Consider the following 14,816-nt stretch of genomic DNA (forward strand, 5'->3'; position numbering starts at 1 on the left):
AAATTTAATACATATTGGTGAAATATTTTATCTTTTAGCCAAAGTAGAATATATTTAGTATTTTAGGCTGTATTCCCAGAGCTTTTAGATCGATCTATCCCCGCGGGGAGTCTCACTAGATTACTGTCAGATAATCCGGCTTAAATGTCCGTCCCGCCTACTACAAGCTGTAAGGGGGTAATTAACTTTCGTGTCTGCTCGGCTGACAGCTATTTAGCGTGAACCCCCAGGGAGTTAGGTCGATCTAAAGTAGATGGGTCTAATCTCTGGAAATGGGGTCTAATAGTAATTTTCTATATAATGTGCATGGGTGTGTACATGTGGGTGTGTGCATGTGGGTGTGTGCATGTGGGTGTGTACATGTGGGTGTGTACATGTGGGTGGACTTTATGTGAATTTAATTTGATTATGCTCTAGATTGAGGAATTGTCTTTTATATGCTCTAGATTGAGGAATTGTCTTTTATATGCTCTAGATTGAGGAATTGTCTTTTATATGCTCTAGATTGAGGAATTGTCTTTTATATGCTCTAGATTGAGGAATTGTCTTTTATATGCTCTAGATTGAGGAATTGTCTTTTATATGCTCTAGATTGAGGAATTGTCTTTTATATGCTCTAGATTGAGGAATTGTCTTTTATATGCACCAGATTGAGGAATTGTCTTTTATATGCTCTAGATTGAGGAATTGTCTTTTATATGCACCAGATTGAGGAATTGTCATTTATATGCTCTAGATTGAGGAATTGTCTTTTATATGCTCTAGATTGAGGAATTGTCTTTTATATGCTCTAGATTGAGGAATTGTCTTTTATATGCTCTAGATTGAGGAATTGTCTTTTATATGCTCTAGATTGAGGAATTGTCTTTTATATGCTCTAGATTGAGGAATTGTCTTTTATATGCACCAGATTGAGGAGTCGTCTTTTTATTTTTATTCTCTCTGTAGGTTGTAGAGGCCATTTACTCTTATGCTCTATATTGAGAAATCATCTTTTTTTTTTATTCTGTCTGTAGGTTGTAGAGGTCTCTCCACCTCCAAAGGCGCAGGAACCACCCCAGCCATCCCCCAAGGTTGTCACGGTAACCCAGGTAACAACTGTCATACCACAGGACACAGAAATGGCGGAGGCCGAGGAGGAAGAAGATCAGACAGATGCTACAGAGAGGAGAGATGATGTGAGTGTTTATAGTTTTTTTTTCACTAAAATTGCAGCAAACTTAAATTGTTGAATTTTTCATAATAATATTTAGTTAATCTTGCCAAAAGATTTGACTATAGAATACTCAGTGATGATTGTCTTTTTTACATTACAAGATCCAGTGTATTTATTTATTTTTTTTTAATAATTGAAATAATTTTCATGTCTAACAAAATTTGATCATCGTCTCTTTTTCTGCTAGGATGATTCTGATGAGTTCACAGAAAGACATGTTGCTTTCCTACCCGACGCGGATGAAGTACCAGACAAAGATCACCGCCTCAGAAGGCGAGACACACCACACCATCTGAAAAACAAGCGAATCAACATGGCGTCCAAAGAAGATGCGGAAGAGAAAGTGAGGCAGATCCTAGCGCAAGCAGCGGCACAGAAAAATAGTCCCTCTACACCAGAAAACCCACCATCACAGGAACTAGGAGAGGTAACAGGGAAAAGTTTTACACATACAATTTGCATTAGACCTAAACGTGGTGATTAGAAAAAGACAAGAAAAGATCGAGGTCTAAGCTACATTTTGTGACTCTTGACACTTGATAATGCATGCTGTAATCTTGATTTACTCTGATCAGCTTTTATGAGAATAAAGACAAATTAAACCAGTTATGTTATAGAGATGAAGAACTGTGCATCTTTGACACTAGCGTTTTCTGGAATTTTTTAAAGGCTCTAGTTTCCTGTCTGATTACAATCATCTAAGATAAGACATAAATCTGTTTTATATTGCTGTTAATATTAAGATAAAGACATCCTAAACCAGTTGTATGAAGTAATTAAAGATGAAATATTAAGAGTAAGCTAACAAATTACCCATCTCCACAGGAGGATGAAGAGAACCAGATGCCCCCCTCCATCCTTGCCTCAAAGGAGCAGCCGGTCCCCATGGAAGTTGCTGAAGAAGAGGTTCAGATACGGATAGAGCGCCAGCCGGGTCAGGGCCTGGGTATCAGTATAGCTGGCGGAAAGGGATCCACTCCATTCAAAGGGGATGATGAGGTAGGTTTGGTCTCGTCTTGGTGGGTGTTGACATCTATATTGCTGTTGATTTTGACTGAGAAGAAAAGATGCAGGAACTTTGGTGCTTGAAGTTTGAATGTGTTACTCTTGAGACAAATTTGATATTGTATCTGTAGAAAGTACACATTTTAATATTTATGTTCTGAAACGTCAAGAAACTGCCAACTGAAACCAGGTTTGAAGTTATAAATGATGTGATGTGCAAGAATTGTTTATGCAATGCATATTAGCAATTGATCATAAGATTTGCAAAATGCGAAAGCATGTTCAGAGTTGGTCCTGTCTTGGTACTTCTACAGGTAAATCAATCAATGTAGTATGAATACAAAAGACTTCATATAGAACGCACTTCTTTCAATTTAACCAGCTTGACTTGCCTAAATGTCATCCTAATGTGAATGCAGTTACACACAGTGTTAGAAATTAAGGCTGGACTGTCTGCCCGGGGCTGACAACTTTCAGAACAGGCTGAGAAGTTTTCCCACCCGGCAGACATTCAGTCCATGTACTTTTCAAGATGGCTGGACTTTCGGTCCAGCAACTTATTTTCCTAAGAGGCAAACACTGGTTACACATATAAGTCCATAGCACAAGACAAATGATTTAATTCAGAAATAATCAGATATGTCACCTCATTTGTTCCAGAATGTATTCATCTCCAAGGTCACCCCTGATGGTCCATCAGAAGCTGCTGGTATTAAAGTCGGGGACAAACTCATCTCAGTATGTACTTGCTAAATATATTAAATGATAAAACTGAATTTTGGTAATATAAATTGTTAAAACGTTGATATTATGGTTAAACATTTTTAAAGAGACTGAACATATTTTCTACTTTTGAAAATGACATTTCCACCCTTTATCATAGTTAAATGTCCTGCCTTGTCGGTTAAAAACATGTTTAATCTCCTTTGAAAAGTTGACTTTTTATCAATAATGTGTTGTTTAAAGAAAGAATTAACCATGTAGTATCAAGATCCTTTAAAAATTTTTATGGTCGCATCTTTGGCATGGTGTTTCATAGTTATGGAGCTTTTTGATACAGCAAATTTTTATATTATTTCAGGTAAACAACATTAACCTACTGAACGCGTTCCACCATGAGGCAGTAGAAGCCTTGAAAAAGAGCGGCACGACCGTTACCATGGTGATTGCAAGAGAGGTGTTGGTTCCATCGGAACCCTCGGTAGGTTTTACGAGTCATAATTTTAAGAAACTGTTGTTGAAAGAAGTTGTTATTAAGGTGTAGTTGTTAGTTGATAATTTCACGAATTTACAACAATAGTTTCTTCAATCTGTTCTTAATCTCGGAGTTAAGACCACCCCATTATTTCAGCACCTCACGAAGATGATTTCTTTGGGGATTTGAAGAAACTGTCGTTGTGGCTTTGAGTGAATTACAAAGTTGATGAGATTTTTTTGCTGAATTGCACAAAACTGAATATTTGGAATGGTAAAGAAAATTTATATATTCAGCTATATGGTTACTAGGGATTTTGATAATGATAGGATTTGGATGTGATTTTTAAACAGCTGTTGTGTTTTCAGTGGAGAGATTTCTACGACCATAAACAGGTAAAAATGGGTGATACGCGATATCTTATTGGTTCCTGCACTAATCCTTGCGTCCATTTGCTCCTATCTAAATTGTTTTACATTAAACTTAATAAGCAAGACAGTCTGTTGAAGTCCCTCTTTATAATCTCGTCAAACCCATCCTTTGGTGACATATTTACCACTTCTATTTCCAGGGTATGTATACGAAGTGGATGTATACAAATTTATTTCCTTATTTGTTCCTTATTTTTGAGGAGGGGGAGGGTTTCAATGCATTAAGAAATATATGCACTCTGAAAATTAATGTAAAACATTTTAGTTGAACCAATAAGAGTAGTTCTTTGGCATATTTTCTCTCTGCTGCTAGGACATTTTTTTATAATCAGTGGATGTGGATTATTATATTATATTATGTCTTGCCATCTTTATTATAATCATATTATTCTTGAAGTCAAAGCGAGAAGTAGACCCTATGTATTGGGTTTATTTTGCTGATTGTTTTGTGATTTTTCTGTGAATTTTTGAGGTGGTTGGAATAAAAAAGAAAAATATTAATCACCATATATATTTTTGAAGCATATTTTCACAATGTGATGTTCTTTTAAATTTCATAGGGTAGCAGCTTAGAAACAAATTTCCATTTCTAATTCAGTCAAAGAAATGACTCAATTTAAAATGATAATTTATTTATTTATTTATTTATTTATTTTTTTAGATTTTTTTTTACAAATATAATTTTGATTTAATGGGACATTCTGTACCTTTGCACTTATGGGCTAAGGGAACATGTGCACCAAACGTCAATATAAATTTTTAAAGAATTGCACTGTATTCTGATGCTAGGTACTCCATGAGAAAAATTTGTGGCAGATATTGATTTATACTCAGAAGAGCATGTCTCACTTTAGCATGGCTTTGGGCTGCATACATATCAAACAGCTTTTCTATCCTAAGGTTCATGATGTAATTTAAAGCGTGTTCAAACTGGTGGAACTTGAAACCCAGAATAGTTTGAATGACATCATCAGACAAGCCAATCACAATGTGCAGATTGATATAGGAGAAAAAAATTGTTTAAAGTAGTTTGAACAACAAAAAAGAAAAGAAAAAAATGGTTCTTCTCAAATTTCTATCTGAAACACAAATAGAAGTCCTACTTAAAATTGGTTCGGCCATTCTCTCATTAAAAAAGGGGTTGAGGTCACCCACAATTTGGATATCTGAAAGTAAAATCGCCACTGTATAGCATAAAAATGTTTGGAAAAGTAAGACAACCTTTTTGGACCTCTTCAGACAACCCTATTTATTATATTTCAAGGTCCCAGATTTGAGTGATGTCATTGAGACAAATTCTCTCTTAAGTTAAACCAAAGTTGAACAAGACTTATCGTGTATATATTAGTATTCAACGTGAATCTGTGGCTGATTCTTTCATGTGACTCAGAAGAGATTGTTTCAATCTAGAAAGTGAACCTGTGGGTAAAGTTACTCTTGACTTGTTATGTCTTCAATCATATAGTTATATATTTTCATTCTCGTAGTATGGTATAATATATATACAACAATTATCTTGCAAGTATTCTAGCCATAGGCATCTTGAACCAACCACTGGTTTCTGTTCTGTTTTTAATTATTCTGTACCATGCATCTTCCTCTTAGTTCATTCTAACATTTATATACCAAATAGAGTTTATTTACATGTTTACTGAATCTTGGTGGCTATTTTGATTTTTTGCTTCAACTAACTTGGAGCCCCCTGGTGGCATGTTTATTGCAGAAGGTCGTACCTAACAGTGAACGTAAGAGGCGGGGCAGTGGCAATAGTGTAACATTTGCACCAGAACCAGAAATGGAAATTCATGCCGAGGTATTATTTGGCTTCTTTCCTCTCTTTCCTTCCTTCTGTTTCATTCTTGGTTTTATGGGAGACTTTCTGTTGAATTGGGTGGTAAATTATGGGATATTGTGATGCATTGTGGGATATTAGAGCGAGCACTGTAGTAGAATTGCAATGTGGATTTTGTTTGATAATGGATTGTTTTGCTACACCTGTGGAATTTTGCTTGATGATATTGGAGGCAATAGATCCAAATTAAAGATAAAATGAAAAAAGTAAATTACTTTTACTTCAACATGGATAGCTTCCAATATTGTATGCTTGTGATAAATTTTGTATGGAATGAGTGGGAGCTCTTTGTAACCATACACCATGATATTAAATCACCTGCAGAAAATTAGATCAACTTAGTCTGTATATCAAATACCATAAAATACTATATTATTAATCCCCTTCTGTCTACAAAACTAATCATTTCACACTGCTTGGAAAATGTATTTCACTCAAATTTAGAAAAATTTCCTTTTTCACTTCACCCTTTGTGTAGGACCCATAGTCTAAGAATAGAGCACTAACAGGGGCACATTATCTTCTCATACATAAGTGCTCAGCCAGATGTCATTTTTGGTAATTTCTCACAAATTTGCAACATCCTATTTTTCGATGTATCATATATTTGGGTTTTAGATTCTCCTTTTAACCCAATTCCCGACACAACTCCAAACAGGTTTTTAGATATTTTAAGTCAACAACTGTGGGTTTTCCCAGCAAAATGTTGTTTTTCCAATGGAAATTCATATAATTATGCAGGAGTGAAAAGTTGCCATAAAGTTTAAATTGTATGATTTTCGATAAATTTTTCTTGTGAACTTTTAAAAAAATATTGTGTACTTTTACAACTTTGCAGTTTAAATGTAATGAGAGCAAAATACTTCTGAGAAATTATACAATGAATTTTGTTTGATTTTTGTGAGGAATTACCTTAGAACCTCGTTGGACAGCCAGATTGATTGAGCAAAGATTTGAGTGTCTGTGGAACAGTGGGACCTCTTTGTTCTGAGTGGGGTTGAACAAGAGAGATCCCAGTGTCTCTCAGATCCCAAAATCCTTTGCAGGCTGAAATGCACCTTTAGTGGTCTGTGTGCCAGTTAGTATCTGAGACCACACTGTAGGCATGTTTCCAGTGAAGTTGAATTGATTTAACTTGGCATAGCCCATCTCAGCAGAAATTCTGGTGTTGTTCCACAAAAATTTTGTCTGCTTTCATTTCAGGGAATAGCCTTTTGTTTGTATTGATCAAAGAACAGATGCAGAGTTGCCTATTTTATTTACACACATTCTATACATTATTCAGGACAGACTCCCGTGGCTTTTAGGCATTATTCTATTGTTAATGGGATGTTACTCAATAGATAAAAATACTTAGACTACTGCTGAGATGAGTCGGACCAAGTTGGGTCAGTCCATCTTTACTGAAAATACAGCACCAGTTTCCATTAGTATTTCAAAGAGGGGGTCGGGGTATTGAGGGCCCATTTCAAGAAAATACTTCCACCATTCCCTACTTGATTGGGGGTTGGTTTTGAAACTTTTTTCATGGTGTATATTTAAAAGCAATTATTGTTTGTAGACTCTAACAGTGAACCTGGTTCGTGACGACAACGGCCTTGGATTCAGCATAGCTGGCGGAAAAGGAACAGCACCAGCGTATAGAGGCGGAAACGAGGTAAGATATTGTGGCAGCCATCTTGTTTCTTTTGACTACCTCCTTTTCTCATCAACATTTCCTTTTTTATCCCAATCTGATCTGATCTGATCTGGGACTGAATTTGGCCTTAATGGTATCCAGCATGTCTTTTGACATTTGTAATGTACTTTTGATCACATTTTTGACTATTTGGAAAACATTTGTATATTGCTGAGCTTGGCAGTGTAGCAGCTAATTGTTTAAAAAATCAAAAGTTGGATGTTCGGCCTTGATGATGTCTTGCAAGTTTTTATTCATTTATTTTCTGTATTTACATAAAAAAGACAGTATAAGAAAAACTAGGTGTCTTGAAATTATTTTTATAACCTTCAGTCAGAAATAGAAATGAAGAAATATCAAAAATTTTGACTGTTGTCATTTGTTTATAAGTATCTAAAACCAGTGGTCAAAACTTGATTGAATAATATCATCAATAGCAAAGATACAAAAAAAAAATCTTTCGTACATGATGATAATTATGAGTTAGAATTAAAATCTTTATCAGATATCCGTGATATATAAAAGTGTGCTTGGTTTTCTCTTTGCTGCTTCTGTCTGGCAGAGGTTCTCTTTTCTGGAGGTATGTTGTCGCATGCTTGTTGTGCTTATTGATGTTAATGTTCCAAAGACTGCCTATGACATCCTACCAATATTTTAAACCCTATAGATATCTTTAAAATTTGATATCCTGCAGATATTTGTGAGCCTACAGATATTCCATGATTTCCTATAAGTTTTATGATAACCTACAGATAACCCTGCCATTATCAATTGATATCCTACCAATATTTATATCCTATTTCTACCCGATATACATATCCTAGCTATGATATCCTTTGATAATTGATATTGTGATATTGTTTTACATCCTACAGATATTTTGTGATATCATTTGATAGCCAGTGGAAACCCTTTGATATTTTATAAACAATAATCTCCTGGAAATATATATTGATTGATATCCTAAATATATGGATATCCTCTGGTATTTAATTTATACCTGGTGGATGACATTTGATTATAAATGCCCTTTTGGGCTTAAAGTCAAGAATTCAGGCTTGATTATAAATACCCCTTTGGGCTTAAAATCAAGAATTCAGACTAAGGCTATTTTGGACAGAAAATGGGTCTTAATCGTGTCAGCAGATGGCATCCAAATTATGTTGTAAATATTGAATGGTTCATGTATTGGGACCGTTTTTGTGTCTAAAATGGCCCTAGTCGGAAGGCTGCTTTGTGTCCTGTGAAAACCAAACTCGCTAGAAACTAGTGCTGCTGAAAATAATGACAGATGGAGCCACCCCTCAAGAAACCCTGCAAAATCTGAACACAACATCCTTGTTCTTTGCTTATGAAATGAAAAATACCTGCAGGTCATGGTTTATGGACACCAGCGAGTGTTACAATCTTTGATGTTGTTATTTTTGCAGTTTTTGGTGTTCATTTTTTATTATTGCTTATACTTTTCATTTTTCAAATGTTATAACTATCAGTGCTATTCAATTTATTTTTGTTTGTTTATTATTTAGTAATTTATTTTTCTAAAGCAGTTGAACAAATTCTGTTGTTATTTCACACCCTAAAGTGCAATCTCGCTCTTGCTTTTTCTTATCCGCCGTTTTATAATGAATATGTGTAGCTTTCTGTTATAAATTAATTTCTGTTAGCTTATTAAATTTTTTGATCAATACACATGTCTGCATCAAACAAATGCATCCAGGCCTTTGCTGCCATATTTTAATCAGGATTACTTTGTTATGTAACTTGCAAATGAAAATCAAAGGTTTGAACAAAATTGTAAAAAAAAAAATTAAAAAAAAACTTAGATATAAAGAATCTGACCCATGTTTTTTTAGCCACACTCTAAATGGAGGCTAAATATGGTTGAAAAAAAAAAAAAGAAATTAAGAGCTTGAAAATGATATTGTTCACCAATTTGGATAGGGTATATATATTCCATAAATAAGGGGAAATAACTGCAACTTAAAGAATTAAAAGAAAAATCGGAGGGTGGAGTGGTGTTGTTTTAAGGTTAAATGAGTGTTGTTAGTGCAATTTTAGAGGTGTCAGGGAGGCAGCCTTAGATTTTTTACGAAAGTTTTATTCATTATTGACTTATATTTCCTTTTGTTTGCATAATTTTTATGAAGCTTGTATGTTTTTGACATGTGCACTTAGCAATTTTTAGAACTGTTACAGCGCCTTTGGCGACCCTAGAATGGAATTGGTCCCAACTGAACTATTGCTATTATGTTAATGCTTAAAAATACATTGAGAATGTGCTTATTTGTGCAGTGTTGTCATTGAAAAAGTTTGACATAGATTGTTAACGATAGAATACTGTCTCATTCCAGGCTATTTACATCTCTAGAATAACAGAAGGTGGCGCTGCTGACAGGGACGGGCAGTTGATGGTAGGGGACAGGATTCTCTCGGTGAGTGGTATATTTTTTTCTAACCACAAGGTACTGAAGAGTTATGTGTTGAGACTTATTTGGGCATGAAGGAAGTTTTAATTTTTTTTTTTTTTTACAATTGAGTCTCATTGATGTTGCATCTCCCTCTCAGCAACTTCAGCAAATCCACTATTTAATTTTTTTTAAACTTTGGTTATGTCAAATGCTGCTGGATGACTAAGATATATACATGTAATATCACTTCTTTAGGTATTTTTTACCTATAATTTGTACTGAATAAGATGATGCCTGCGTTGGTCAAGTTTTAGAACTGGTTTTTGAAAACCATTCCATCATTTCATTGTCATTTGAGAATGAGGCTATTGGTGTTTAAGTATTCTCGACCTTGAGACACTGAAATATTGCAGTGGTAAGAAGATTTATCAGTTGTTTGAAGAAACTATTATTGTATCTTTTAACAAAACGCAGGTGACAAAATTCTTTCTTGAAACAGTCTACTTTTTTATTACAGATCAACAATGTGGATGTGTCTGATGCCCGCCATGACCAGGTTGTATCCATGCTTACCACCATGCCCGATCACATCACCCTGGTGGTGTATAGAGAACAACTCATCGTCAAAGAACCAGACCTTGAGAAGTTCAAACGTGAACAACAGGAACAGAATAAAGTTGTCAATGCCGAACCACCTCTCACTCCACAGGAAGCAATTACAGTGCAGACGACAGTTGAAGCGACTAATAAAATCTCACCGCCATCGCCGAATAGAGTGCAGCAGCCGCCATCGCCGGCTAAAGTTTCACCCACAGCGCCGAAAGTGCAGCCGCCATCTCCAGTTCATATCGCTCCACCAGTAGCACAGCCGAGACAAAAGAATTTTGCTTCAACGCCTGTTAGACCAGAATCACCACCGGCGCTGCAGGTGAATGTGGTCCAGACTGTTAACGTGTCACCGGTGGCATCCCCCAAGTCTCCTTCAGCAGTTGTGAATCATGCGCCTTCAAAACGTCCAAATGAACTTGTGCCTTACTCTAGAGAGGTAGGAAGAACTACTCCTTCTGTTTTAAATTAATGACTTAATGTTTTTTCAAAGGTTTATATTTGTCCTTTAGTTTCTCATCTTCTTTAGACACTTAGTCGAAGATCTGAAGTTAATAGAATTTAACTTGACTCTTAAGGAGGATGAAGTGAATGGCTTTGAAAATAACATCAATTTTATTCTTGGAGAATTGGGTTGAATGAAACATAAATTTTGTTCTTAAAAAGTTAAGTTGAATGGTGCAGACTAAAAAGCATAAGAAAAAATAATTTGCCTAATTTTTTTAATATTTTATATTCAGGATGTACACATTCAGAAAGCAGGGGGTCCGTTAGGTCTCAGTATTGTCGGGGGCTCTGACCACTCTAGTCACCCCTTTGATGTGGAGAAACCAGGGGTCTTTGTTTCAAAGGTGAGAAAAATATGTTGATTTGATGCCTTTCTGTGCAAAAAATTTATGAATTAATTTGGCAAGTTTGTATCAGAGGTGAACAAAAATTGATGTTAATGATGGGATAAAGATGATTTGATACGGCCTTGTATAATTAATTACGACCAAACTTGATTTGTGCGCACTGTTTCAGCCATTTCCATCACTGCTTTCATTTAAGTGCAGACCAGACTTAAACTGATACATCTATTTTTCTCGAAATGTACATCATGACAATCATATTGGTTCCAATGATTGGGATTACTTCTAAATTCACGATTTGTGTTGTTTATCTCAAATGATGTTGAGAGATGCTCAGTAGTTACTTGTAATATTTATGTGTGTGTTTCTGATGAAACAGGAAAAAAAAATAACTCAAACTATTCTTTCACACTTGCAGATTGTCCCTGAGGGTGCCGCAGCAAAAACAGGAAAGCTAAGAATAGGGGATCGCATTATAGCTGTAAGTTGGTTATTACCATGGTGAGGCTCTTTAGTGGAAAGTAACAATCACTTGCAGTATGTTGTGAAATAGGTTTTTCATTCCCTCTGGCTGAAATCAGAACAGTGGACCAACTAACCTGCGGTTCAAATCTGGTGACCCACTAAAAAGCTTGCTGTCTAATCCCCCAGTAGACACTGAATAGATTCAATGTGGGGAAGAATTCAAGAAGGTCGGCCATACTTGACCCTCAGACTAGTTAGTCCACTGTTCTGCATGCAGCTTCTGATGTAAAGATGGTCAAAAAAATATTTTGTTTCTGAAAAGATAAAATTCATCTTCCACCTTGAAAAAACCAACATTATTCAGGACATATGGCTATATTGTTAGCCTATTCTTGAACCAAGTACTCAGTTGATAATTTTTTAGAGATATTTTTCTCAGAGAGCCTATTTATTGTGAGTGTATATTTCAGGTGAATGGTAAAGACATACAGTCCGCCAGCCACCAGGAGGCAGTAATGAGCCTGATAGCGCCTGTACAAGAAATAGTTCTCACTGTGCAGCACGATCCTCCACCGCCTGGCCTACAGGTAATAGACTGATATATAGAATTTCGGGAGATGTTTTGGTTTTGATATGAAGTTATCAATTTTTTGTCTAAATTAAAAAATAATTTATAATCTACTGATCATTTTGAATGGATTTCAGACTTTAAAATAATTACCATTGTTACTTGATATTGCTCCTTTAAGATATTATGTAATTATTTTTTATAATTTGATAAAATTTATTTCAATATTTACTTTTATTATCATTATTATTATAATTTTAGGAACTCCATATAGACAAGGGTCCTGGTGAGAAGTTAGGAATGAGTATAAAAGGTGGCGCCAGGAGTCACCCTGGGAATCCACTTGACAAAACGGACGAGGGAATATTTATTTCTAAGGTAAGGCAGCCATGGTGTGAATGGGATATATGGTAAACAGTATCAGCTGTTTTATTTTTGTTCATTGCCCAAATAAGAATTTAATCAACATTTGACATGTGAAATTAAAGAAATCCTTAGGATTGTAGTTTTCCCTTCACAAGAAAAAAATTGTAATGATTAAAAGTCTTTTTAACTTTGACCGTAAGCCATTTATTTATTTATTTATTTATTTATTTATTTATTTATTTATTTATTTATTGCCAGATAAATAACAATGGTGCCATTGGAAGAGATGGAAGGCTGAAGTTAGGACAGAGGTTACTGGAGGTAGGTGACCAGTGGTCAGTTATCATGGCTAGGCAAAAGGTTATCAAAAAGGAGGAAATAAATTTTAATAATGGAAGAGAAAATGGTAGTTGCACACTGTGCATAAGTGCCCCTTACTGGCACAGGGTTGAAAATTAGAACATAAATATAAGAACTTACTTTGACGTGACTAAACAAAAAAGTTGGTATCAGTAAAAGAATAAGTAAAAGAATAAGAGGCATATCTATAGACATCCATTTTGAAAAATGTATAGAATACACATTATAGTGAAGAAAATGCAAACAATGCCTCTTTTGGTACATATTTGTTTTTTCGTAAGTTTAATATGTCAAAACTTCATGGTTACTACTGCCACCTATAGGTCAATGGACAGAGTCTACTGGGAGTATCGCATGTGGAAGCCGTGCGTGCCTTACGTAGTGTTGGAGACCACCTGACAGTCCTAATTTGCGATGGTTACGATCCTGTGCTGGTAGAACAGATGATGCCTGCTGCCGGAATGACGCCAAACTCGCTCAGCAGTTCAGTTTCAAGTTTAGATAGAGATGATGAAGAAAGTGCTCTTATAAGACAGGTAAGTGGGTCAAATGTTAAATACCAGGATGTTAGGGTCAAAGGTTAAAGGTTAAGTACCATGATGTTAGGCTCATAGGTTAAAGGGTAAAAGAGCAGGCAACTTAAGTATTGGGGTTTTAAAGACATTTTATAGCAACAAACTTTTTCATTGAACTGACTAGATTTTGAGCTGCAAATTTGGAGAAATTCAATTTAAACAGTAAAACTTGTTTGTCTACCTAACAATCATCTATCAAGTGTAGATATGAAAAATCAGTAGTGCTGTTTGTTTTTTCTTGTTCACTGTGTTTGCTGCCTTAAAGTTTATATGTTTTTGCCTAATATATATTTAGCGTTAATGAACCAGTGCTGTCACAGTGCTTTGTGGCTGGTATTGTTCTTCACTGCAGTATGGGATAGATTGCCTCTGATTGGTTCACTTTATCTTGTGTTGCATGAGTACAGTGTGTTTATTATCCTGTGCCCAAAGCATTGTTTGTAAATGGTGGTCTTTATTCGCTATCTCACCCTTGCACTGAATTCTACAAATGAAAAAAATTCCTTCTCACTTTTTCACACACACACACACACACACACACACACACACACACACACACACACACACACACACACACACACACACAGTCTCCCTTTCTTGCTCACATGCTGTTGCCCCCCCCCCCTCTCTCTCTCTCTCTCTCTCTCTCTCTCTCCCTCCCTCTCTCTCTCTCTCTCTCTCTCTCTCTCATACACACACACACTTACAGAGGCACCTCCTTTGTGACCTGATGTTAAGAAAAAAGTGTCAACACCTCTGAACTTTGCCTCACTGTGAGCGTTGCTTTTCATTCGTGTTTGCTCCAAACAGGAACAGGAAGTTGTCAAGGAGACAGAAGAGTGGGAAAAGGAAGAATTGGACAAATTGGTAAAAGCAAAGAACTTTAAAGAAAAAAGAACTTTTTTCTTTCCATACAGCTTTTTCACCCCTTTGCTGCCTTTTTGTGTTGCTTTGAACATTTTCCTTATAACACGTTTAACTCTTGCTCTCGTCTTTTCCATTTGATAAAATTTGCCAACTAGACAAAGTTGTCAACAAAATTGTTCCAGTCTCATTTAGTATAGTCACTTTGTACCACCAGTGAAGTCTTGCAGTTTTTGGGTTTTATTCTCTGAACCATTACACTTTGTGATTCGATGAAATGAAATCTTCAACAAAAGTATTTTATTGTTATTTAGGAAAAGTGAATTTTACCACAGCAAATAGCTCAAAAGACCTACTCAAGGGGTTAACTCTG

The 14,816-nt window shown here is 35.6% G+C and overlaps 1 protein-coding gene across 9 annotated transcripts in view; it reads left to right on the top strand.

Moving 5' to 3' along the window:
- LOC106181201 (uncharacterized) overlaps positions 1 to 14,816 on the top strand; it is a 93,639-nt gene that overhangs the window by 47,256 nt on the left and 31,567 nt on the right. For 5 of the 9 annotated variants that reach the window (XM_086994510.1, XM_086994515.1, XM_086994517.1 and 2 more), the window contains exons 16-32: positions 1,017 to 1,178; positions 1,404 to 1,643; positions 2,042 to 2,215; positions 2,882 to 2,959; positions 3,303 to 3,422; positions 3,785 to 3,811; positions 5,571 to 5,660; positions 7,261 to 7,356; positions 9,732 to 9,812; positions 10,306 to 10,833; positions 11,135 to 11,245; positions 11,664 to 11,726; positions 12,181 to 12,297; positions 12,540 to 12,656; positions 12,903 to 12,965; positions 13,328 to 13,540; positions 14,390 to 14,446. In XM_086994510.1, the coding sequence (XP_086850636.1) occupies positions 1,017 to 1,178; positions 1,404 to 1,643; positions 2,042 to 2,215; positions 2,882 to 2,959; positions 3,303 to 3,422; positions 3,785 to 3,811; positions 5,571 to 5,660; positions 7,261 to 7,356; positions 9,732 to 9,812; positions 10,306 to 10,833; positions 11,135 to 11,245; positions 11,664 to 11,726; positions 12,181 to 12,297; positions 12,540 to 12,656; positions 12,903 to 12,965; positions 13,328 to 13,540; positions 14,390 to 14,446 (2,337 nt within the window). The remainder of the gene's footprint in view (positions 1 to 1,016; positions 1,179 to 1,403; positions 1,644 to 2,041; positions 2,216 to 2,881; positions 2,960 to 3,302; positions 3,423 to 3,784; positions 3,812 to 5,570; positions 5,661 to 7,260; positions 7,357 to 9,731; positions 9,813 to 10,305; positions 10,834 to 11,134; positions 11,246 to 11,663; positions 11,727 to 12,180; positions 12,298 to 12,539; positions 12,657 to 12,902; positions 12,966 to 13,327; positions 13,541 to 14,389; positions 14,447 to 14,816) is intronic. The other 4 variants (XM_086994512.1, XM_086994513.1, XM_086994511.1 and 1 more) reach the window with 4 other exon arrangements.

The sequence above is a fragment of the Lingula anatina genome, chromosome 8 (genome assembly GCF_051362555.1).
Source record: "Lingula anatina isolate TDL-2025a chromosome 8, LinAna3.0, whole genome shotgun sequence".
Lineage (NCBI taxonomy): Eukaryota > Metazoa > Brachiopoda > Lingulata > Lingulida > Lingulidae > Lingula > Lingula anatina.